Source organism: Anolis carolinensis, chromosome 2 (genome assembly GCF_035594765.1).
Source record: "Anolis carolinensis isolate JA03-04 chromosome 2, rAnoCar3.1.pri, whole genome shotgun sequence".
Taxonomy (NCBI): Eukaryota; Metazoa; Chordata; class Lepidosauria; order Squamata; family Dactyloidae; genus Anolis; species Anolis carolinensis.
Genome location: NC_085842.1, coordinates 197,666,690 through 197,693,438, shown reverse-complemented (window position 1 = coordinate 197,693,438; position 26,749 = coordinate 197,666,690). Strand labels below are relative to the sequence as shown.

Here is a 26,749-nt window from a genome sequence, read left to right as displayed (position 1 = left end):
CCCTTTCTGTTCACTGCCGCAGTGTTCCTGCTAGAGCCACTCCCTTTCCTTCTGTGTTTCTTTCTCTTATGGCTCTTGCATATGCAGTGTGTTTCCAGGAGAAAAAAAGACAGTAGTCTGAATTGCTTGCTTACTTGTAGAGGGCCAAATGAAATTAGCTGGGAATGCATGAATGTAAGCTGTGGGGCCACATGAATTTAGGCAGAGACCTGTAGGTTGCCTGCCCCTATTCTTCTGCTTTGTGTCTTGCTTTACCTCCACAGACCATTCCTCGCGGGTGTCAGATGAAAGAGGCCCCCTTGTGCTCTTCCACTGACCTGCTTTTCCCTTCCCACCAGGTTCTGAAGACACGGCTGACCCTCCGCAAGACAGGCCAATACTCAGGAGTAGCTGACTGTGCCAGGAAGGTCCTGCAAAAGGAAGGGGTCCGTGCCTTCTACAAGGGCTACCTGCCTAACATGCTGGGCATCATCCCCTATGCTGGCATTGACTTGGCAGTTTATGAGGTTGGTGCTTTATGAGAGTAGCATGAGCAGAGGAAGAGCCCCACTTTCTTGCAATTTGTCAGGGGAAATTCCATTCCTGTTAGCACTTTTTCTCTGGACTCTTTCCAAAGATAATCTGGCCCCCAATCCTTAGCTCTGTAGCAAAAGGGAGATTCAACCAGAATCCAGGGCTTGGCAAGAAAGCTGCTTCCTTCCCACCTCTTTTGTGCTCCATGATGCTTGTCTCTCTGCCCTGAATGGCCTTTTGCATGTCTTCTCCTACAGACTCTGAAGAATACCTGGTTGCAGAAGTACAGCAAAAACACCGCTGACCCAGGCGTTCTGGTGCTTTTGGGCTGCGGCACAGTCTCCAGCACCTGCGGCCAGATTGCCAGCTACCCCTTAGCACTGGTGCGGACACGAATGCAGGCGCAAGGTAAGGGCGGGGTCTCTATTTATTTATTTTATTTATTTAATACATTTATATCTCGCCCTTCTCACCCCAAAGGGGACTCAGAGCAGCTTACAAGCTAAATTTACATACAATATTATATTATTAGCATAGCACAATACTGGCAATAAATTACCATATTGTACTATATCTATATATTGTAATATTAATAATATTACATGTAATTACCATCTCTACCATCTGTCTCTCCCAAATTCAGTCTTCTCTCCAAGGTGAGCACTATCAGTGGCCGTGGGCTTAGGGCACCATTACTGGCAAACACATTAAATAGGAAATCCCTGTAACAATGAGAGAGAAGACACTAAGCTGGGGGGAAATAAATGGGAGTTTCTGAGAATACTGAGTCTGAAAGGGGTGAGGTTTCACTTCAATCCCTCTTGTGATATATCCTGTGAGAATCAGAACCCATTGTGTTGAAGGGAATTCATTCTGGTCCTGTTATTGCAACCATTCCACCTTACAGTTAGCACAAGTCTCAGAATCTGTCATACATGTATGCTTTTCTTTCTCCATTTATTCTGGAAAAGAAGGGGCAAATCAGTGAGTTCTGGGGAACATTTCTGTCCTGCTGTGGGATGCCACTGCAAGTACAAAAAACTTCAAAAAATTGCCCATATTTACTCGAGTTTAATGCGCCATTGAATCTAATGTGCATCTTGATTTTCAAAACCCTGAAACCAAAAAAAAAGTATTTGTTGATGAATGTCATACACAGCAGCAAAAGTTGCATTCTTTGTAATATTCCCATTACAGTTGCTGTCTGGTTAGAATTTCTTATTTAAAAACAATTGTGTTTGAACACCAAAGCTTTCAGCAATGGAAAAGAAAACTTGGGATGCATCTATGCTGTAAAATGAATCAATTTTAACTGCCTTGGTTCAATGCTATGCAATCATGGGGGCTGTAATTTTATGAGGTCTTAAGCCTTCTCTGCCAAAGAATGTGGGAGCCTCACCAAACTACAAATTCTAGGATTACATAGCATTGAGCTATGACAATTAAATTACAGGTGACATCCCTCAAAGAGAAGCTCCAGGTATTCTTGAAGCAGCTTCCCCTATTGCTTTGGCTCAGTGCTAAGATTTCTGTATTACGCAAATCTAATGCACACCCTAATTTTGGCAAGGCAATTTAGCCAAAAAAAGATGAGCATTAGATTTGAGTAAATAATCCTGAATGGCCTAGAAGTTACTTCCAGATTTTGCAAGGCTTGTGTTTGCTTCTGGCCAAAGTGATGATGACATGGGACAGTGCACCTTGTCCAGTATATGGTTAGCCTGAAGCACCTACCTTTGAATTTGTGGTGCCTACAGGAAGATTGCTCTCCCCACCTCAACAGGTGGCTCAGAAAGCATCGTGAGAATAACATTGCCCTCATTGTCTCTGGAGGCATGTGTCACTCAAGATCGGGTAGGCTTTAGAAACCACATCAGAAAGGACCACAAAAGACAGAAAATGTCCAAAATATATTATAAACCAAAATAAGAGAGTCATATGTGTATCGTGTGTGATTGTTTTTAGTATCCAGGTTCCTTTCCATTTACAGTCAGACCCCCACATTTGGGGGTTTAACTTTTGTGGTTTTTATTATTCACATAGTTGATTAATATTGTTTCTCTAGGTCCTCCAGTGAGGCTCTGTGAAGTTGACCATAAAGTCACACTGGAGGATCTAAAGAAGTTGGGTTTTAAAAAGTGGGTTTTTATTCACAGTTTTCTCACTTTCATGTGGATCTTGCATCCCTAATCGTATCATACTGTATTTTGGTGTTCTGGATTGGCTGTCAGCACAATTCAGTTCCTTTGCTGATCTTGATAAATTAATTTCCTGTTTCTGGCAGTGGGTTGGACTGGATGGCCCACGAGGTCTCATCCAATTCTATGATTCTATGAATCCATTGCACGATGCTCTCTTAGTTCCATTACTAGTTGCAGTTGTATTCCCCAGGCCAGACAAGCTAGCTTCCTTCAAAGGATGTCCTTTGTGACTGTACCATGAAGGAGGCAGAACCACTAGAACAGTATTTAGGTGTGCTACAGTGATGCGGTAGGGTTGGGTTGCTCTGCTTTGTCCCTGATCTCTTTGTTTCTTTCTCTGTAGCATCCATTGAAGGTGCCCCTCAGTTCTCCATGCTGGGCCTCTTCAAGCACATCCTCTCCCGGGAAGGGGTGTTTGGCCTCTATCGTGGCATTGCTCCCAACTTCATGAAAGTGATTCCTGCCGTTAGTATCAGCTACGTTGTGTACGAGAACATGAAGCGAGCTCTGGGGGTGACGTCCAGATGAAGAGGTGCCTGCCTCATCCACTCTGTGGATGGGACCTACCTCTCAAGAAGGGCTATTCCTACAGGCAGCATGGCGTCAGTCATAGGCAGAGACATAGCCCTAGTCCTCTGGGCCCTCATCTCCAGGAGAATGGGGACTACAGCATGTTAAAGTGGTTGGGCCTATGTCTTCCTCAACTTCACAACATCAGAGTCTTCCCTTGGGCAAGGAACCCCAAGGAAGAACTCACTTACAAAGAGCAATTTTTCCACTGCAGTAGCCTATGGCTGCAAAGCACCATGGCCCCATTGAAGCAGAGACTTCTATACAATCCACCTACATTTTGGGGACTTTGGAGATAGTCCTCTGAAACGCAGACTTGAGCCAGTGCTCCTTTTCTGCTCTTTGCATGTCTGTCTTCTTCCCGGCTGCTCTCCAACATGAAAACCAGCAGCATGTTTTTGTATTCTGCATATTTCTACCAGCCTCTTCAAGGTCTTGTGGAAGCCAATCCTGCCAACACTGTCATGGATACATGGTTAAATCTCAGATAAAAAGATGTTCATTTACCGAAGCCAGAGGCTGTGACCCCTCCTCCGATCAATCAATTATCTCTAAATCTACAAACAATGCATTCAGGGACAGTCAATTGCACTGGAAAAAATACTTATTTTTTGAAGTTGCTACCAAGAGTCCAAGATGCATGAGCATCGGGATTTGAGGATTCGAACAGGCGGTTTCCTGCTTTTGCCTCCATCCTGAATTCTACTTTTAAAACACATTTGATCCTTCTTTTGCTTTTCTTTCAGATCCAGGAGAGCTGTAAAGCCCTAGGTCTTTGCATTTCAGCCCAATTCCATTTTTACCTTCCCCATTCAATGAAAAGTGTCTGTATATTTTGCACATGAACTATTTTTAACTTATAAGATGTCTTGTCACTGTCTACCTAGAAGTCTTCAAAAGCAGAACTGAAGCCTCCTTCACCCCAATTCTTGCCTGCTTCCGTACCCTTCCCTTCTCTGCGGTGGGGGAGAATGCAGAAAGAACCTGCGAAGGGCTACTGTTTTTGTTGTTTTCGTCGCTGCACTTTGCCTGCGGTCTCTCAGTTTCTTGCGTGCACACATTGCGGCTCACTGTGAGATATTTGCACTGACCACACCGGCTCTATTGCTTAAGAAATGCCACCCTCCACACCCCCAAAGCCACAGGTGTCCTTGCTTTCCTTGGCCCAATCTTGTATCACTGTCTGTTTATTGACAGGTTGAAATATAATGGAGGTAGCCATTTATCCAGATTCTTTCAAAATACATTGTTCTGAAAAGCATCTACAAGAAACAGGATAGACACAACATCCTCCCATTTCCATTTGAAAGATGGCAGTAAAGGAATGGAATCTACTAGTGTAGACAGTCCTGGAATTTACCCTTCCATATTTTTAGCTGTATGCTGACAGAGAGCAAATAAGTGATGCTGACTAAAGTTTCTCCACAGCATTTGAACTCCTGCTCCACCACGAAAATCCACTGGGTGACTTTGGGTACTTCTCACACCCTCAGCCGTAGAAAACTTTGTGATAGGGTCACCATGACTTGAAAGCATACCATATCAGCAACAAAGGCTCCATTTCAGAAGGCAGTATGGTTCCACAGCCACTCCCAAATTAATGTCCTTCAGAAGGACTTATCTATTGCTCCCACAGTAAGTATGGATATGAGAGTTGTATTGCTTTTCCTTGTGGAGGAAGACAGGAGAATTGGATGTATCCAGCAGACAGCTTAATTTTTCAGGTTCCAGTTTAGTCCTTCTTGTGGCAGATCCTTTGCAAAACCCCATGAGAACATCCGTTTAAAGAAAGGGTGGGAATTATGTGGTTCTCCAGTGTTGTAGGACTGCAGCTCCCACAAAGCTTGGCCAGTGGTGAGGACTCTTGAGAATTGCTGTCTAATAGCATTGGAGATTCTCACCTGTATCCATGACTAAAACAACGGTCTGTTGGAGAAAGAAGCCCTTCACTAAATGGAGGCTAAAGGGGAAGAGGGATTTTTGCAAGTATTCTCCCTTTGCTTAAGTCCCCAGTGACTAAGAAAATAATGGAAATCAAGAGCTGGTGTCTTAAATGTTTGGCAGCCAAGAGGAATCTCCCAATGATCAGGGCAAACCAATTACAAGCAATGCAAGGCTTCCAGGTGCACTCAAGAGCTTTGAGAAGGATACTGGAACCATTAATATAGTAATATTTCCTGTGGGAATGGTAGAAAAAGCATCAATTTGGCATAGTTTTTCTCTTAAGAATAAAACATGGCATGGTAATCGATGCATGTTAGAATGGGATGGGAATGTGTGACCTTCTACTAGCTGCAGATTGGAATTCCCATCATCCCTAACTGTTAATTACTGCTTTATATGATAGATAGGTAATTTGTGGCCCTAGATTTTTTTTTTTTTTGGCCTGTAACTCACATCCATTTTAGCAGCAGTAATTGAGTTACAGGCCAAAAAATCTAGGGCTACAAATTACCTATCTATCATATAAAGACAAAGGAAGGAAGTGCATGTATATACCATCCTCCCATTCTATTATATCTATCCTAATTATGAAATGTCTAAGAACAGTTGATATAGAGATCCAGAGGAGAAAGGAAAGTGGGGAACTCAGTGGGCAAATGAGAATGTAGAATGATGCATCATTGTTTGGGAGAGGAACACATTTTTGGAAAGCTTTTGTCTGGGAGAAATTAAGACATTTCTTGGGAGATCGAAAAGTAAGTGGTACTTTGATTTTAGTAATATTGAGGAAAAGGTTAAAAAACTGCTTAGATCAATTATTTCTCTGGACTACAATTTTTCAGAATCCCACAAACAGCAAATAACATTTCAAAACTAGTCATAAATAGTCATCCATGGGATCTGTGAGGTTAAATGTTTTGGCTGCTGCTGTCACTCTCCTACTGCAACATATGGCAATGGGAGGTTCCCAATAGGATTGACATGCTGTCTTGGGAAGTGCCCTCTGGCCTTGCAAAGTCACCATAGTAGAAAAGCCATTGGAAGTTCCAACTACCCATCTTCAACTCCTGCACCCTCTTTTTTGGGCTGAAGATACTGTACAGAAGGTAGAGAAAGGGGAGAGATGACAATATTGAATAGAAAATAGGAGACCTAACTACTGCTTCATGTAACTGTATTCTGAAAGGTCTGGAGAGCATCTGCAACATAGCAACCTTAATGGTGAAAAGGTTCAAGTGGATGTTACCTGAAACATGGTGGGGATAGGGAGAATCCAATTATGAAGACTGGGAAGGGATTAGTACAGATCTTAATGATGACTATCAACTTTGAGAACAAACTAAACAGATTATTTGGGGATATGAATCTCAATGGCAATACGTTATTCTGATATGATGCCTCCAGGAGCCAAGGTATCTCTTGTTGGGAATGTGAGAAGGAGAATGCAGCCATACTCAAGGTCTACTTTTAGGTGTCCTATTGGCACCTACTTGGACTAGACAGGCCTTTAGTCTGATCCAGCAGGTCTTTTCTGAAGTGCTTCAAACACCTGGAGAATGCATGTCTCATCTGAGGCTCTGAACAGTCTGCTACCTAGCCAGATGTGTGGTTCTTTGAGCAAAGACATGACTGTAATGGTCAGATGATATTAGAACTGACTGCAGATCCAGAAACCAAATACTTTTGTCACTTTCATCCAGGGCCATACCGTTCTGGATTTCTAAGTATATTGTTTGTGGGCTGAAGAAGCTAGAAAGTCCTACCCACAGCCATTCCACCATCCTGCACTCTTTTCTTTAATAAATCTTGCCTACATCTAGCTTCGCCAAGGCTATTTCTGTACATTTGCTGCTGCTATGTTTTGTGTTGATATTTCAAAGGGAAAACAAAACACAAGCTAATAAATTTTCTAAACTTTCCTTGGTGTTTCTTGCTTTTATATCGGAAAATGATTCGAAGTACAAGCATTTTAAAGAAAGGATCCACTGTCATCTGTTTTACTTTTGCATCACAACTTGCCAAGGATGCGGCTAAGTCATTCCAGAATCTAGACCATGGTTTAGAATAACAATTATGTTAGTAGAAAGAAGGAGTTTTGATGGCAATGCAGCTAAGACATCTCTTCCCACATCAGCATTCCAGTCTTCACAACTATTTCTATATAGAGCTGGGAGATGTTAAAACAGTCTGTTGCTTACCATTCATTTATTACAAATAACATGTTAACGATGTTATTTTTAAAAAATTAATTACAAAATGCTTTCCCAAATACTCCAAGTAACATTTTGGCCATAGCAAGTGAATGTTGCTCATTACACAAAAAACTGAAATGTATGTTATTATGGTTAGTACGATAAAAACAAACATTATTGCCCTTCTTTATTTTAAAAAAAGTAAAATGTTTCAAGTAATGCCACTATTTAACACATTACTTCCAAGATCTGTTTCTGCATTCTGATATGCAAGGGAAAAACCCCAAAAGACAGTTTCCAAATTGGCCATTTGACTAAATTTGGATATTCTAAAAGAGCTCAAGGTTATTTCAGCAAGTGAAGGTGAACCAAGTGATGGCTGAAAGTCAGAGGAGATATAAATGTTAAGCTGCCAGGCAGGGGAAAAAAACCTGTCAACGTCTCCATATGGAAAAATATGATTGACTGGGAGTCATAATCTTGAGATAATTCAAAGGGTTCGTTTCATTAAAGACAATCATTTCATCCCATGGAAAGATAACCTCCTGCCTCACCTGACCCAGAAACCTTGTGTCCCACTGTGCAGAAAACATTTAAATCTTACCATTGATAAATATTAACCATATCAAATGAGATGTGAGTTGTACTGTCCAGGATTTCTAAATATTCCAGTCTGGTAATTGCTTGGAATTGCAATTTTTGTATAGAAAAGCCTTCAGTCATGGGATAAGTTCCCAGCTGCAATGTGAAATGGTGCGGCTCAATCAAACCAAAATAGACCGTTCTTTGTGCTCAGCACAAGTGATTTTGCCATCACAAGCAGCTGCAACACATAACCAGAAAATCATGCGCTGAACTCCCAGAGAGGAAAGAGCAGACAACATTTGCTGCATTTCATCCTTTCCTTCCCCCACTGCCATCCCCTTTCCCTTCTTTCAGATTGTAAGCCTAAAGGCAGGGAATGGTCAAATTCACAATCTGCAAGCCACCTTTTGACAGAAAGGTGGGGTCCAAATGGTCTAAAAGAAAATAAAGTATCTGGGGATCTAGATCCTGGAGTGGTCAATAGATCCTGGAGCACCTCTGGGGTGGCACGAAGGCCTCAGCAAGTCCCCAAACCAAAGGAGTACGTAAAAAAGGAATTGCCTTTCTATTGGATCACATTTTCTTGGGAGAAGGTTTCCTCCTGACGTTAAGTCTAGTTGTGTCCAACTCTGGGGGTTGGTGCTTATCTCCATTTCTAAGCCAAAGAGCTGGCCTTGTCCGCAAACACCTCCGAGGTCATGTGGCTGGCATGACTGCATGGAGCGCCGTTACCTTCCTACCAGAGCGGTACCTATTGATCTACTCACATTTGCATGTTTTCAAACATCCTAAGGGTTAATATAGGCTTTTGATTTATAGATGGCTGAAATACAGCCACCTAAACGGGATAATCCATTTAGTGAGCTGCTGAAATCAACTTGGCAGAAGCTGGGGCTAACAGCGGGAGCTCCCTCAGCTCCCTGGATTTGAACCGGCGACCTTTTGGTCAGCAAGTTTAGCAGCTCAGCATTTTAATCCGCTGCGCCACTTGGGGCTCCTATACACTTTTTACATGATTCTTTATCAAGCAAATGATTAAACAAATGCACATTTATATGGTCTGAATAGCATAGACTTTTTGAAGCATTATACGGCTCCTGTGACCAAAAAACGGGGCACGTTCCATGATGAAGATCATTAGGAAAGGAACTGATAATGAATGTGCCTATATCATATATATGTGCCTTATCATATATAAGGAGTCCCGGTGGCAAAGTGTGTTAAAGCACTGAGCTGGAGACCGAAAGGTCCCAGGTTCAAACCCCAGGAGTGGTGTGAGCGGCCACTGTTAGCTCCAGCTCCTGCCAACCTAGCAGGCCAATGTGAGTAGATCAATAGGTACTGCTCCGGCGGGAAGGTAACGGCACTCCATGTAGTCATGCCAGCCACATGACCTTGGAGGTGTCTACGGACAACGCCGGCTCTTCAGCTTAGAAATGGAGATGATCACCAACCCCCAGAATCAGACATGACTGGACTTAACGTCAGGGGAAACCTTTACCTTTACCTATATCATAACCCCAGTATGTATATTTATGATGTGAGACCAAGTCTCTAATAATACTGGGACCTTGTGGTAATCTGCTGAAGCTGAATGATAGGAGACTCAAGATAGAGATAAAGAAAGTGCTCCATGCAGCACATGATTGAGGTGTAGAATTGAGAGACAATAGTCAAACATATTGGGTGTCTTTAAAAATAGATTTGAGAACATCATGTTAGATAAAGACTACCAATAGCTACTAGTCCTGGTGGCAACGTACCACTTCCACGGGTCCTTACGCCTTTGTATTCCAATTGGATGGCCAGGATGATATATAATTTATTGCACATTTGAACCATACACTTATCAAAGATCTCAAAAGAAGCACATTCTATTAAGAGCTTTCATGCTCTATTAACAAGCTTCTCATTGGGGCGTCTGGTCACTGTGTAAATTAAATCCTGACAGGACAGAGCTTTAGTCTAATCCAGTGTGGCCTTTCATATGTCAAGTGACTTCACATTTCATCCCACGCAAAAACAACTTCTTTCCTGCCTAGCCAGACCCAAAAACCTTGTGTTCCAGAAAGCATTTAAATACCATTCTTTTTAAATATATATTGTTTTGCTTGCTGACTTGTTTCTGGTTTAGTAGATCTTCCTGTTCAGAAACCCTTTACTGACCTCATCAGAGCTTTTTGGAGTTGTGTCTTCAAGTCAGCTTAGACTTTGAATGAGACACTTCCAAGATATCCATTTCATCAACAGCCCTGCTCAGGCCTTGAAAACCCAGGGTTATGGCTTGCTTCCATGAGCCTATCCAAACATAATGAGGTCTTCCTCTTTTCTAATTGAGGATTAGGATATATATATCTGTCCCCATGCTTTCATCCTTTCTTTCCTTTCCTTTCATCCCCTCATACCCTTTCCACTTTCCTTTCTCTTCCCTCCCTCCTTTTTTCTATCCCCTCCCTTTCTTTCTCTTCTTTCTATGTGTATTTCTTTCCTTCTACTCTTTCTTCCTTCTCCAGCTCTGAGAGAGCGTACACCACAATGTCTCCATAACAACATGGCTCTCTTTGTGGCTCTTTGCTTCTTTCCTACCTTCCCCTCAGACACAGGTCACCTTTCTTTCCCGGCGATGTCACGGGGGCCACTTCACCTAGCCAATCCAGTAACATCATGAGGCCACTTATCCAAGCAAGAGCTTGGTGGTACAGACAGATAGTTGCTCTTGCTTGCATTTATTGGTTATTTTGACAGTCTAAGGCAGGGGTCCCCAAACTAAAGCCCGTGGGCCGGATGCAGCTCTCCAAGGTCATTTACCTGGCCCCCGCTCTCAGTTTTAAAATATAATATTTTATATGTTTTAATAATATAATATATTGTATATACATATAATATTGATAATATTATGATATAACACAATATAATAATACCATATAGTAATATTAATTATATATTATATATTAAATATAATATTACTAATAATATTACAGAACAGTGGCATAGTACAACATAGTAATATATGATGCTAATATTGTGCTATGCTAATAATATAATATATTGTATGTACATATAATTTGTAAGCTGCTCTGAGTCCCCTTCGGGGTGAGAAGGGCGGGATATAAATGTAGTAAATAAATCAATAATAAATAAATAAATTTTAGACCTAGGCTCGCCCAAGTCTGAAATGATGTGAAGGCACACAACAACAACAATTCTAATTAACTTGACAATCTCATTGGCCAGAAACAGACCCATACTTCCCATTGAAATCCTGATAGGTTTATGTTGGTTAAAAATTTTAAATATTGTATTGTTCTTTTATTGTTGTTGTTGTTTTGCAAATATGTTGGATAATAAGGAGATATTAAGGAGAAGCCTATTAGACATCAAATTAGGTTATGGTTTTACAAATTAAGCACCAAAACATCATGTTATACAAGAAATTTGACAGAAAAAGTAGTTCAATAGGCAGTAATTCTACGTAGTAATTACTGCATTTACGAATTTAGCACCAAAATATCATGATGTATTGAAAACATTGACTACAAAAATGCGTTTGATAATCCAGAACGTTGAATAAGCGGATGTTGGATAAGTGAGACTCTACTGTATTGGTAGAGAGCTCTCCTGCTGCAGAAACATTCAAATGCTTTTATACTCTTCCTCTCAGCTACATTTTACAGCCAGACACAAAATAAGGTGGCCATTAAGGATTGCTTCAAGCCCTGAAGTTTCTGGGCCAAAACACGAGATCTAGAAACAGCCACTGGAGATCTCATTTCACTGTATGGGTTACGTACTAACCACAGTTGCTCCCAGCTGGTCATTTAGATCCAGATAAGAATGCATTTTAGGGTTGAGAAAGACAGAAATTTGAACTAATAAGGTTGTTCGTAAGTCAATATGCAATGCGGAAATTCTCTCACCTGTTTAAGGAGATTAGGGAAGGAATATATACTGTACATGTTCATGTATAAGAACCTCATCTCATGAGCAGGGGAAGGCAGAGAAAGCAGAGGGAACCGTCTTACTTCGTTCCTTACCGCTGAGGTCCAACTTTTGGAATGGCCAGCCATCTCACATCCTTTCCCCATGTTTCCCCTGTTTGTCGCCATCTTAAGCCTGAAAACACAATCTGGGTTCCATTTTGGATTTCCATTTTTCCACAATCTGTGGAAAAGAAGTCCCACCAGAAGTGCCCTTAGGCACCCGTGACACACTGGTTGCAAAGCACATGGAAACAGATCCCAGACTGGCTTGGTAGACCTCATATTAAACAAGGGCAGGTTTTTGGGCCAAAAGGATGGAATTTGATATGACCTGTGGGCAAGTCGAGACAGGCAGCCACACCTAGATGCTGCTGCCTTTCCACCATAATTCTATTATTATTATTATTATTATTATTATTATTATTATTATTATTATTATTATGGCAGAAACCAGTGCAGGTGGTCCCGGTGGTGATCGGCACATTGAGTGCCGTGCCAAAAGATCTCAGCCGGCATTTGGAAACAATAGACATTGACAAAATCAAGATCTGCCAACTGCAAAAGGCCACCCTACTGGGATCTGCACGCATCATCCGAAAATACATCACACAGTCCTAGACACTTGGGAAGTGTTCGACTTGTGATTTTGTGATACGAAATCCAGCATATCTATCTTGTTTGCTGTGTCATAATAAAATAAAATAATAATACATTCTTGGAGAAAAGAGGGGCACAAATAATAATGATGATAATATGTTGTCAAAGGCTTTCATGGCCAGAATCACTGGGTTGCTGTGAGTTTTCCGGCTATCACATCTCAACAAAGGATACCCCCAGGCAGGAAGCGACCAGGCTTTGAAGCTGCAAGGCTATTCAATGCTAATCAAGGTGATCAATTGCAACATTCATACTTGCCTCAAAAAGACAAAGAGTTTTCTCTCCCACCCTGGACGTTCCACAGCTATATAAACTTCACTTGCCCAGTTTCCAACAGCCCTCACAACCTCTGAGGATGCCTGCCGTAGATGTGGGCGAAATGTCAGGAGATAATGCTTCTGGAACATGGCCATACAGGCCGGAAAACTCACAACAACCCAATAATAATAACATTAATAATAATAAATGCATCCTTGGAGAAAAGCATGGCATTTTTCTCCTTATTATTATTAATAGTACCACTTCCCACGTGTTTCAACAAGAGCGGCTTCCGTCCGCGATCTTTGAGCAGAAGAGAGGTGAGTGAGCGAGAGGCCTCTTCCGGTAACCATCGCTATGACAACCCGAGGGGAAAATGGAAACGCTCTCCGTGTCCTTACTGACAAAAAAGAACGCAAATCACACTGTATCTCCGCCTTCTCGTATGCTTTCAACCAATGGGAGTATGACTTCTGTGAGGAGGAAATCAGGCGGAAGTGGAATTATCTCTCATTCCCCCTCCCTTCCCCTTCCTACCGCCTTTGGGGATCTACGTGCTTCATTGTGTTGCCGCTCTAGCCGCTTTCTTCGCAGTTTCCTGCTTATGTATTTATTTATTGTGACAGAGGCGTACCGAGGGTACAGTTGTAATGTATTTAAAAACACAAAGTTAAAAACTTGGCTTTGTACTAAATGTCTTTTGACCAGTAGCTGGCCACTTGGAGTGCCTCTGGTATTGCTGTAGGAAGGTCTTCCATAGTGCATGCGGCAGGGCTGATTGCATTGTAATAGGTGGTCTGTGGTTTGCTCTGCTCCACACTCGCTTGTCGTGGACTCCACTTTGTGGCCCCATTTCTTAAGGTTGGCTCTGCATCTTGTGGTGCCAGAGCCCAGTCTGTTCAGCGCCTTCCAAGTTGCCCAGTCTTCTGTGTGCCCAGGGGAGAGTCTCTCATCCGGTATCAGCCACTGATTGAGATTCCCGATTTTAGCCTGCCACTTTTGGACTCTCACTTGCTGAGGTGTTCCTGCGAGTATCTCTATAGATCTTAGGATGCTGTTTCTTGATTTAAGGTGTTGGTGTGCTGGCTGATATCTGAACAGAGGATGGGCTGGAGATGCCAATGCCTTGGTCCTTTCATTAGAGGCTGCTATTTCCTTATGGATGTCATTTGGTGCAATACTAACTAAACCAGTGGTTCCCAACCTTTTTTGACCAGAGCGCACTTGACCAGGGCCCATGTTGACCAGGAATCACTCTGCAACATTAGTAACGAAAGGGTTACAAATCAATTTTTGGTCAACTTTAGATTCAGTTTGGTTATTTGAGGTGCTGATTCAAAAAATTGCATTGGATAGACCACATCAGCTCTATTTTCTGAAATGGAACATATGCCATCCAGTAGTCAACATCTGCTCACTCACAGAAAACCATATTTAATAATCTAGGCCTGATGTGGTCTATCCAATGCAATGGTTAGCTCTCCGGGAAGGGGGAGAAATAAAATTAATAAAGAGGAAGGAGGTTTGCGGATCGGATTTTCGTTCACTCAGCCCACTGCTGGGCCACGACCCACGGGTTGAGAACCACTGGGCTAGACGATATAATTTCTCCAACCACGTATGGCGTAGGCATCCTGTGATAATGTGGCATGTCTCATTAAGAGCCACATGCAAACACAATAAAAGGGTAAATAAGTAATGTTATAGGTACCACAGTGACTAGGGACGGAAGTCAAGATGAGGGGTGCACGGGTGTGTGGGTTAACTTTGTGTAGGATGTGGGCAATACAGATATTACCTGTTGTAGTGTGGATATCGTGTGTTACGTGTACTGTGTGTATTTAACATGTTCGTAAATTTTAATAAAAAATTAATTTAAAAATGTTTTTAAAGAGCCACATCCACTATTTTAATGCGGTGAGATGTATTCCACGCTGGGCATGCATATTCAGCAGTAGAGGAGAAAAGCTCAAGGCCAGATGTCTTCACTATATCTGGTTGTGATCCCCAGGTAAACCTGCTCTGTTACGTTTGCTGGGTGACATATCCCTGGTCTATTTATTTATAATAAATAAATAAATAAATAAAGAACAAGGAGATGATAGGGCCTCTGCGAGGAGAAGACGGGGTGATGGGGACAAGGAAAAGGCAGAACTACTTAATGCCTTCTTTGCCTCGGTCTTCTCACCAAAAAAAAGCCATCTTCAACCTCAGCAACATGAAATGGATGAAAGATTAGGGGAAATCCAATCCCAAATAGGGAAACAAGTTGTCCAGGAACACCTGGTCGCTCTAAACGAATTCAAGTCCCCAGGGCCAGATCAACTACAAACAAGAGTATTGAAGGAACTAGCTGACGTTATTTGAGAACCACTGGCAATTATCTTTGAGAGTTCTTGGCGAACAGGAGAAGTCCCAGCAGATTGGAGGAGGGCGAATGTGGTCCCTATCTTCAAGAAGGGAAAAAAGAACGACCCAAATAATTACCTTCCGGTCAGCCTCACGTTGATACCAGGCAAGATCCTGGAAAAGATCATTAAGGAAGTGGTCTGCGAACATTTAGAAACAAATGTGATCATTGCTAATAGCCAACACGGATTTACCAAAAACAAGTCATGCCAGACTAATCTGATCTCTTTTTTCAATAGAGTTACGAGTTGGGTCGATATAGGGAACGCTGTGGATGTAGCATACCTGGATTTCAGTAAGGCCTTTGACAAAGTCCCCCACGACCTTCTGGCAAACAAACTAGTAAAATGTGGGCTAGACAAAACTACGGTTAGATGGATCTGTAATTGGCTAAGTGAATGAACCCATTATCTTCATCTTGGAAAGAAGTCATGAGTGGGTTCTATCCTGGGCCCGGTTCTGTTCAACATCTTTATTAATGACTTAGACGAAGCGTTAGAAGACACGATCATCAAGTTTGCAGACAACACCATACTGGGAGGGATAGCCAACACTCCAGAAGACAGGAGCAGAATTCAAAACGATCTTAACAGACTAGAGAGATGGGCCAAAACTAACAAAATGTAGTTCAACGGGGATAAATGCAAGGTACTTCACTTCGGCAGAAAAAATGGAATGCAAAGATACAGAATGGGGGACGCCTGGCTAAACAGCAGTACGTGTGAAAAAGATCTTGGAGTCCTTATGGACAACAAGTTAAACATGAGCCAACAATGTGATGCAGCTGCTAAAAAAGCCAACGGGATTCTGGCCTGCATCAATAGGAGTATAGCATCTAGATCCAGGGAAGTCATGCTCCCCCTCTATTCTGCCTTGGTCAGACCACACCTAGAATACTGTGTCTAATTCTGTGCACCGCAATTGAAGGCAGATTTTGACAAGCTGGAAGGTGTCCAGCGGAGGGCGATTAAAATGATCAAGGGTCTGGAGAACAAGCCCTATGAGGAGTGGCTTAAAGAGCTGGGCATGTTTAGCCTGCAGAAGAGAAGGCTGAGAGGAGATATGATAGCAACGTGAAGGGAAGTCATAGGGAGGAAGCTTGTTTTCTGCTGCCCTGCAGACTAGAACGCGGAACAATGGCTTCAAACTACAGGAAAAGAGATTCCACCTGAACATCAGGAATAACCTCCTCACTGTGAGGGCTGTTCGGCAGTAGAACTCTCTCCCCCGGACTGTGGTGGAGGCTCCTTCTTTAGAAGCTTTTAAGCAGAGGCTGGATGACCATCTGTCGGGGGTGCTTTGAATGCGGTTTTCCTGCTTCTTGGCTGAATGGGGTTGGACTAGATGGCGCACGAGGCCTCTTTCAACTCTATGATTCTATAAGCGGTAGGCTTTGGCCACTTTCGTTTTTTCCATAGCCTATTTTCTTTTTCATGCCCATTGGCTTCTCGTAGCTGTCTGTCAATGTGATCCCTCGGACAATTGGCCTCCCAAGAGAAGGCGGGTAGGTTGCGGGAAAGTCCCGCCCACCCCTCGCGGTCCCAGCGTGCCGTGCGCGCGCGCGTGCGTGCCTGCGTGTGTGTGTGAGGGAGTGAGGGAGGGGGGGAGAGCGAGCGAAGGAACGAGCGCGCGCTTGAGGCCTTGCTTCCCGCGTCGAGCCTTCGTCTCTGTCGCCATGTCGGACTACAGCGCCGCCGGGCCCCCACCGCCTTCCGCTGGGCCGCCGGGCGCAGGAGCAGGTGGAGGAGCCGGGCCTGCGGGGCCTCCCAACCAAGGCGGCGGCGGTGGCGGAGGAGGAGGTGGCGGGGGAGGAGGACAGGCCGGGGGAGCGGCCGGCCCGGGACCAGGTGGGATCCGCAAGGACGCCTTCGCTGATGCGGTCCAGCGGGCCCGGCAGGTGAGGGAACTGAGGGAGAGGAGGAAGGGGAGGAGGAGGCCCGGCCATGAGGGAGAGCGGAAACTACAGCTCCCAGGATCCCATAGCATCGGGCCACGGCAGTTGGACCAGTGTCAGGCTGCCTTCACTCTACTGTGTGAATGGCCCTTAGTCCCTTTGAGGCCTACACCCAGAGTGGGTACACTCCACTGTTAAAGCGGCAGTTACATAAATTCTATTGATTTATGTCCAGTAGATTTCACTTTGGGCCCTTCCACACAGCCCTATAACCCCGAATATCAAGGCAGAAAATCTCACAATATATGATTTGAAATGGGTTATCTGAGTCCACACTGCCATATAGCCCAGCTCAAAGCAGATAATGTGGGATTTGATTCAGTTGTGTTTGGTTTCCAAATAGTTAAGAATAGATTTTTTTAACTTTTATTCTGATTTTTGATTTAGTGTTTATTTTTAGATATAGGGTCCTTCCACACAACCATATAACCCAGAATATCAAGGCAGAACATCCCACAATATCTGCTTTGAACTGGGTTCTTTAATGGCCTTTCCAGACAGGCCCTGTATCCCAGAATCTGATCCCAGGTTTTCTGTTTAAAACCAGATTATATGAGTCTGCACTGCCAGATAATGTGGTATAAACAGAAAACCTGGGATCAGATCCTGGGATAAAGGGCATGTCTGGGGACCCTTCTACACAGACATTTAATCCAGAATATCAAGGCAGAAAATCCCATAATATCTGTTTTGAACTGGATTAAGGGGGCCCTTCCAGACAGGGCCTATATCCCAGGATCTAATCCCAGTTTTTCTGTTTTAAACTGGATTATATGACTCCACAGTGTCAGTTAATCTGGAATAAACAGAAAATCTGGGATCAGATCTTGGGACATAGTGCCTATCTGGAAGTGCCCCGAGTCCACACTGCCATATATTCCAGCTCAAAGCAGATAATGTAGGATTTTATTCAGCTGTGTGGAAGAGGCCATAGATATTATTATGATCTTTATTTATATCCCGCTTGAGTCTTCATCTGGAGACGCAAAGCAGCGCACAACTTAAAAGCATTTCAGTACTCATCTACAAATATTGAAATGGTATTAAAGAACATTAATATTAAAAGCAATTCAGGTTTAAACCATGAAAGCATATACAATCACGTATATAAAATGTTACAGAGGCACTCAAAGTGGCCAGCTTTTGGACAAAGGAAATTTAGTATAATGCCAAGTTTTTAAATTTGTTTGTGGTTTTTAATACATTATAATTGTATTCTCAATTCGGTTCTGACACGATAAGTAAAAAATAAACCTTGACTCCTATTGGGAATAAATTGATATTTTTATTATTTTATTTCTTTATACTCTGCTTTATCTCTCCTGCAGGAGACTCAAAGCGTCTAAACATAAAAGCATCAGCATACAATTTAAAATATACAAATAGGCAAACATTAAAACAGGATTAAATAGAAACAGGATTGAAAATTCCCAGTTAAAAACTATTAAAACCTGTTCAAAGTTAAAAACCACAGCACCCCTGATTTGATCTAAAACATTATCATAATAATATTTATTATGCTTTTGTAATTATAATTAGGAAGAACCTCCTGTCCATAATTGCTGTTCAGCTATGGAATTCACTGCCTAGGAGTGTGGTGGAGGTGTCTCTAGAGGTTTTAAGCAGGGTCTGGGTGGCCCTCTGTCAGGAGTGCTTTGGCTTGTGCTTTCCCCGCATGGCAGGGGGTTGTGGTATTTTCAAACTATGATAATGTGGTTCTTATCATGGCAAGAAGAGTTTATAAGAATGAAAATGCAGATTACATTGAATTTCTCGTGTTTGGTGACATGGTCAAATATGGAGGAGGGGTAAAGTTGAGGTGCAGGTAGGCCCCAAGTTACAAACATCCGAATTACAAATGACTCATACTTAAGAACGGGACTAAGGCAACAAGAAGTGAGAGAAATCTGCCCCTAGGAAGGGAAATCCACTCCTGAAAGAGTTATCATGGGGAAAGGGGGTCTCCACTGAAGCTTTCTCACCAAACCTTGTTTCCACAGCAAGCCACATTTTTCAAAATCCAATGATCACATGGACAGAAAGAAAAGGGGAATCTTCTGAACAAGGGCACCCACAGCAAAACAAACACCACGGGGGTTTTCACCCTTCCCTGTGCTATCCAAAGCTTAGAAAGTGAGGGAGGGAGGTTGTAGTTACACATAAAAATGTACCTGTTCCAACGTACGTACAAATAGTCCAAAAGTCATCCCTGTCATTCTACTGTCACTACTTGTGAAATGTGTAGAGAAAATTGGGACTTGCCTTTTATATCTGAAAGAAGCAATAGAATGGGTTTTACCAATTCAAATTGCAGGAGAGATGTGTGCCTCTTTTTGAATGCTGGGCCTTGTTTTTAAATGTGATTTGCAAAGTTTTTAAAATTGAAGCACAGATGAAGAAGTGGGAGATGTTCTAAGCTAATATACTTCATGGTATTCCATTGCTTATGTAAATATCATTTTTTCATGGCTACCTACGAAATGTGGCTGTAATACAAGACTAGTTCTGCTGTCCTTTCCCCTTGTATTCAGAGGAGCATATGAGCTGTTTGTTCTGGTTTGCCCTTATGTCTTAATTGAATTGAAGGCTATTGAAAAAAATATTTTAAAACATCCTTGTAAATAGAAAATGTGTATTAGGAAGATGCCTCTGGTAAATCTACCTATTCTTTCTTTGCACTACATTTTTGCACTTGTAAGGAATGTGTGTGTCAGTTTAGAAGTGAAGATATTGAAACAATTGGACCCCATTGGCAGCCTGAAATGATATATATTGCCGTCTCAAGATTCTGCTATGTTATTTTTCTGCATGCATAGATGAAGTCTAGGTTTCCCCAGAAAAGGAAGAAAACCTGGTGCTCTGTGAAAAGCACAGTCCTATAATTTGGGAGGGGAGCGGGGATTAATAGTAAGTATATAGGGAAGCATGCTGATATGATTCCGTCAAAAGTTACAGTGTTCTTTTAGAACACCTATATTCAGATGTCTTTGCTAACCACTATGGAGTACCTGTTCAAATACTTCCAGGTTCAGACAGTCCCTGGATTATGGACAAGATATTGTCCATAATCTGGCGCTCCATGCAGTCATGCCGGCCACATGACCTTGGAGGTGTCTACAGACAACGCTGGCTCTTCAGCTTAGAAATGGAGATGAGCACCAACCTCCAGGGTCAGACATGACTGGACTTAACGTCAGGGGAAACCTTTACCTTTACCTTATTGTCTGTAAATTTGTTCTTAAATTTAATTTTTATGTAACAGCTACATTTTGAAGTATAACTCCAGCCATTTTCTTTTAGTTTTGGGTGGCATAGAGAAGGGTTAAAACCCCTTTAATGTTTGTTTTGATGTCTGTGCCCTCACTTTCTATCCCCGGGACCACTGGAAACAAGGATTGGTGAGAAAGCTTCAGTGGAGATACCTTTTTCCCATGATAACACTTGCAGGAGTGAATTTCCCTTCCTGGAGGTAGATTTTTTCCCACTTCCTGTTGTTTCACTCCTGTTCTTAACTATGGACTGCCTGCAGTTGCTTTCATTGTGTCTTGTTTTATAAATCAGCTTTTGAGGCAGCTAAATAGTTGTTGCTGGGGGAGAAGGATGTGACATTTGGGAACAGAAAACGGGTACTGTATTTTCCTTCACATGTCTTCCAAGAGTTTTTTTGTGTCTTCAAGTTGTTAAAAACTTATGTTGACCTTAGGTGAACCTCATCACAATATTTTCTTGCCAAGATTTGTTCAGACACGGTTTGCCATCGCTTTCTTTTGAGGCTAAAAGAGTGGGCTTTGTGGCCACCAGTCTGTAGAGTCATAGTCCAACACTCAAACCACCTTTGAAGAGAACAGGTGGGCAACCTGCAACTTTCCAGATATTTTTTGGGCTACATCGCCAGTCAAAAGAGCACAGGCTGGAAAAGATAGGGACTAAAATCCAACATCTGGAGTGCACTGGACTGGGGAAGATTGCTCTACAGAAATACTAGTGTGTTAGACACCAGAAGGAAGGTTTAATTATTGTAATTATAGCAGTTCCTTGAGTTGTGTTTAGACCTTTATATGCATTTGCCCACTAGACCAAAGCTATTGCAATAAAATCTTGTAGTGCAATAAAATCTTGTAGATTATCTGTACTTAAAGTTGGATATAGCATCCCACATACAGACATGTGCACGAAATAGTCCTGTTGGTTTTGGTTAGCTCTGTAGTAAATCCCATTGCGAAACAGGAACTTCTCAATTGTCTAAATGAGAAGTTTTATAATTTCAATAATTTATCTGTTCCTCGATCACTTTGAGGGAGTACTGCATAAAAAGAAATCATAGTAGATGTGACATATGGCGTTGCAGAAAATTGCCACCTGCGACATCTGCTTTCATTTGAAGTGAGAACATTTGGCCCACCACAGATACCAGTATAGTGAGTCTAACAATGTCTAAAAGTGTAGCTTACCCATTTCTGACCTTTTACTGTGTCGGTTTCTAAATTCTGCTTGTACCTATGTTAAATCCGTTGTAAAAACGGATTTGCAGTAGGGTCATTATGCTCATCTCTGGGTGGAAAACCAACTTAGCCAGTGCTATATACCAGGGATCTTTGAAAATATAATGCTGATTTTTTTGTGTTAGAAATATTTTAAATAATTTACTATTTAAGAGGGCTTTTTTACTGATGTCTGTTAACCCCTTAACAGCTTTGTTTAGGTGACACAGTGTGATTAGAATACTGTCATGTAAAAGATGTTTCTAGAATGCTACCATCTTGTAAAATATTCCTGTCATCATTGTGGGACAAATAAACCAATGTATCAGATTTTTTTTAGCACTGTGATGAAATTTAAGTTCTCAGAAGCAAATTTTTAAAACAGATAGCATATCCCATTTTGAAATGCTGAAGTCCAATTAACAGATCTCTTATATAAGCACAGTCATTGGTGTTTGACCCATGCAGACTCATGAAAGAAAAAGGCAGAAGACTCCATGCTTCATTCTGATTTTATTAAACTTTAGCTTGTTTGTTTGTTTCGCAGCCTTCTCTCTTTCACAGTATCATCTGCCAGCTTTGACTGTGGTTGACTGGTGGAATCATTGCAACCCATTCCTTACTGTTTCCGTTGTGTGCCTTGATGCCTAAATAGCTTATTGACTTTCTTGTTTCAGGCTCTTTGCCCTCTGCATGCCCTTTATTTGATCAGCCACCTAATTTCAGCTATTACAGTCTACATTGGCTAGAAATATGATACGGTTTTTATATTGTAATTCTTGTACTATCATTGGACCTGCTGCTGTTCTTGAGGTTATAGAAGGACAGTTCAGGAGCAGCATCTAACCACGATCTGGCACCATATGGATCAACTCTTGATTTTTCTGAGATTTTGTGGCAGAGCGTAGTTTCATTCCCAGGCAAAAATGTAAGAATTGCTCCTAAGTTGATTGTGCATTATGTATTCACAGGCCCATTTGCATAGCATTAAACTATGGTTTGATGTTGCATCTAAATCAGCCTAGTGTCTCTGCATCAGTTCATTGGAGTAACCTTTGTCAGGTCATCGCCCATTGTCCTTATCTCTCACCATCTGCTGTACCATATCCACTTTTCAACAGCATGTTCACATGAGCCAAATATTTTATCTGCTTCATGTATAGAATTGTTGTGACAGTAATGACAGTAAAAGGAGAGGACAGATGTCATTGCCACTGTCTGGTATTAGGAATATACTAGGTGATGGCATTGAGGCCACTAGTATAGAGCTGGGATAGGAGAGTATGAAAACAGAAAAGCTTGGATAGGAATACAGTGTTCCCTCACTTATTGCAGGGATTGCGTTCCAGGACCATCCGCAATAAGTGAAAATCTGTGAAGTAGGGACACTATATTTTAATATTTATACCTTATATTTAGTAGTTAGGTGGCCTTTCTCTCCTTCGCAAGCCCAACTATAGTTGTTTTAGTTTGGTGAGGCAGGCAGCAATTTTGCAGAGAAGGCTGTAAACCTGCAACTCCCAAGCCAGTGAAGCCTTCCTGAAAGAGGGAGTGGGACGAGAGCGCATGTGCGAAAGGCAGGCGCCACCACAGCCTAGTCCTCTGTGAGTTGCTTTGTGTTGTTTAATTGGTTAGTTTGATAGATAGATACCATTTTTGATTGGATAAGGTCCAAGGCATTCTGAGAGCGCCTTGGACCACAACCGCGCCCGCCCCCCGCGCGTGAAACAGCGAGGGAGAGAAAAGTGAACAGCAAAATAGCAAGGGAACACTGTAGTTGTAAAGCACACAGTACCAGCTGAGGAAACCTGCAGGTTAACACAATTGAGATAGACCAAACAACAAGGAATAGATTTGTGTAATGAGTATTTTGTGATGGGCTGTCCCATTGCAGCAGCCATTTGAAGACTACACCTTCCACTCTCAAGGGTTGGAAACACTTGTAGTCTCATATATTTGACAGTCTACCCCTTCTAACATATTTCTGTTGTATCCAGTCACAATTACCTGTAGATGATATTTTGAAATTATTTTGGTGGGAATAGTTTCTTTGACTCATATTTCCAGACCAGCATTCTGCTTTGAACTCCTAAATTTCTCCTCCAATTATTCCAGTATTCCCTAGTCATGCGTAACATATCAAACACCACATTTTAGATAGTTACCTTTATAACTATGTTTTGTATAGAGTTTGTTTTACAAAAGATTATAATGTGTTTTATCTTTACAGTGCTATGGAGAAAACAAATAATAAATAAGCAAATGTTCATGGCAAGAAGCATTCAGAGATTTAACCAAGTGATCCCTCTATCAATGTAATATATTCAGCGCCATATTTGATGTTGTATGATGGGCTAATCCTCTCATCCATTTTCTCAAAGGTTTGATATAGATATTTCTGCAGCATTCTCTATTTCATAAGTACAGTAAAATCTAGGTAAACTGAACCCCTGTGAACAGAGGCTCTGGATTATCCGAGGGGCCGCCGGGCCTCCCTCCCAAAGGAGCCCTCACCCCTTTGAAGGAGCCCACGAGCGCTGCTGCCTAGCAGCGCTCGTGGGCTGCTTCCCAAGGGGCGAGGGCTCAGCCCAGGGAAGTAGGCCACAAGCGCTGCTGCAGCAGCAGCGATCGCAGGCCGCTTCCTCCAGCCTCTCCCTCTCCTCTCACGAGGCAGGTTGAAGCGGCCTGCAATCATGGCCTGCTTCCCTGGGCCCAAGCACCGAGCGGAGGGGGAAGTTTTCTCCCTCCACTCGGCGCTTGGGCCTTTAGAGAAGCGCGAGGCGTGTCGCTGCTTAGCGGCATGCCTCGCGCTTCCCTGTGTCCCAAGTGCTGGGCGAAGGGAGAAAAGTTCTCCCTTCACCCACCACTTGGGCCTTTAGAGAAGCGCGAGGCATATCGTTAAGCAGCGGCATGCCTCGCACTACCCTGGGTCCAAGCGCCTGCCGGAGGGAGAAGTTTCCTCCCTCCGCTAGGTGCCTGGGCCCACAGTCGGGTTATCCGATTAATCCGGGTAACCTGAGTTGCGGTCCACCCGTTTAAATCGGATAACCGGCGTTCTACTGTATAGTCAACCCTCCACATTCAGTGGTGGCCAGGGGCATAGCTGCTGATGAAATGCTGATGAAAAACTTCCTCTCTTTTTTACGGGAGAGAATACTTCTCTTGGAATTTCTAGGTCCTCCAGGACAATTCTATGGTCATCTTTCAGAAGCTGACCATAGAATTCCTATGGGTGACCTAGGGCCAGTGGTTCTCAACCTGTGGGTTCCCAGGTGTTTTGGCCTACAACTCCCAGAAATCCCACCCAGTTTACCAGCTGTTAGGATTTCTGGGAATTTAAAGCCAAAACATCTGAGGGACCCACAGGTTGAGAACCACTGCTCTAGGCCCTCGAGGGTAACTCCATGATAAACTTTAGATGACATTGATTATAGAATTAGAATGGAGAACCTAGAGATACATAGATGTAACATTTTAATCAAGTCCAAAAACATCAAAACTGAAAATGTGAAGGACCAGCTGTATAATTGATAATCATTTATATAACAGAAAAATATATTCCTAAAGATGTGTCTGTCAAGATCTCAAAGCAGTAAGGAAAACGAACCAAAGACAAGTGTGTAAGATATTTAGAAGGCCTAAGAAAATGAAATAACTATTTCCCTGGAGAAGCTCTCTTATGGGGGAATTGAACAAATGGGACTCTGCAGCCAGAGATTCCCTCTCTGTCAACTAAACACTTCGCTCTGATAGTATTGGTTATGTTAATGATTAAGTAGACTTTGCAACTGTCTAGGTCCGCAGTCACATATGTGCAAGATTGTTATCTCAGTATTTGCTAGTATATTATTTTGATATTGATGTTAATATTAAAAGGTTCTGCTTATTCTGTAATACTTTTCTTGAAGTTAAATCAAACAGAAGTAGTTTTCAGCGTAGCTTCCTAAACCAGAAACACTTTTAGTCATCTCTTTCATTCTCATTCACTTGTACTTAAAACTAATCTAATATTGATGCATTTTTGTAGCAAATAAATTGTTATTTGTATGCCGGATGCCACATCATCAGCATGTAATGAAATTTCCTTCTTCTTGTATAAGACATGATTTAATATTAGCATTAGTTTTGTTTTAATCACGAACAAATTAGTGCATAAAAGGAAAGGAGCCTGGTGTCAGGCATCTTTACCTGATGCCTATCTTAAGCATATCTCCTAGACTTCGTATCAGTGCCTTCTGAGGCCTATTAATAAAGTGCATTAATTAATTCCATACAAACTAAAATTCCTTCAGAACTTGTGACTTCTAAAATCCAAAAAAATCTTATTCATTCTAACTTATTTGATGTTTTTTTCCACACCAAAGGATACAGATATTTAGCCCTGCAATCCTTTTTGACTCAGGAATTGTGTGTTCTTTCATGCACTTTGTTTCCTATACCTCCCCTTCATTAATTTAGCCTTATCTTACCTCCCCTAACAGAGCAGTCTGATTGAGATGGGAGACATAAAAATGGAGAAATACCACTGTTCTGATGGAGTCTTACTGGTTAGGCAATAGTTCTGCAAATGTATCCTTTTTATTTGGCTGTTTCCAGCTATTCATTTCCTTATAAAAAATAATTCCCTCCAATTGTGCTTGCTGGGAAGAAAATATTTATGCCAATTCTAGGTCTATGAGCCCAGATGTGCATCTCTTCCCTCCTTGCTCTCCTGTTCACCACACTCCATAATATACTTTACCCTAAACTAAAACAAATGAAGCCAAGAGAGTAGCGTTGAAATCAGAGCTTTGAACAGATCTGATCAGCTCTGTGATATTGTCCCAGGGCCATCGGATTGGGACCTGAATTATAAAATAAATGAGGAGAAATGAAAGATTTGGGCGCTCCCATGGGACGCATCTGACACAGTGATGCCCACGAGCACAATGTTAAGAAGCTTTCCTATGATCTTTAAGCTATTACTCTTTTCCCTCCCTTTAAAATGCCCTCCATGGACCCCAAG

General features: G+C 42.2%; 2 protein-coding genes across 8 annotated transcripts in view; both read left to right on the top strand.

The window, feature by feature from the left end:
- Window positions 1–14,786, top strand: part of LOC100557872 (mitochondrial adenyl nucleotide antiporter SLC25A23) — an 82,211-nt gene extending 67,425 nt beyond the window's left edge. For 2 of the 4 annotated variants that reach the window (XM_062971501.1, XM_062971503.1), the window contains exons 8-10: window positions 339–506; window positions 771–921; window positions 3,058–4,633. In XM_062971501.1, coding sequence (XP_062827571.1) covers window positions 339–506; window positions 771–921; window positions 3,058–3,242 — 504 coding nt within the window. In that variant the 3' untranslated portion in view covers window positions 3,243–4,633. Of the gene's footprint in view, window positions 1–338; window positions 507–770; window positions 922–3,057; window positions 4,634–13,158 lie in introns of those variants that run through there. The other 2 variants (XR_010003210.1, XM_062971502.1) reach the window with 2 other exon arrangements.
- Window positions 14,787–16,875: 2,089 nt separating this feature from the next.
- The window catches only part of khsrp (KH-type splicing regulatory protein), a 29,166-nt gene continuing 19,292 nt past the window's right edge, over window positions 16,876–26,749 (top strand). For 2 of the 4 annotated variants that reach the window (XM_008103708.3, XM_008103707.3), the window contains exon 1: window positions 16,876–17,206. In XM_008103708.3, the coding sequence (XP_008101915.1) occupies window positions 16,985–17,206 (222 nt within the window). In that variant the 5' untranslated portion in view covers window positions 16,876–16,984. The remainder of the gene's footprint in view (window positions 17,207–26,749) is intronic. The other 2 variants (XM_008103709.3, XM_016991142.2) reach the window with 1 other exon arrangement.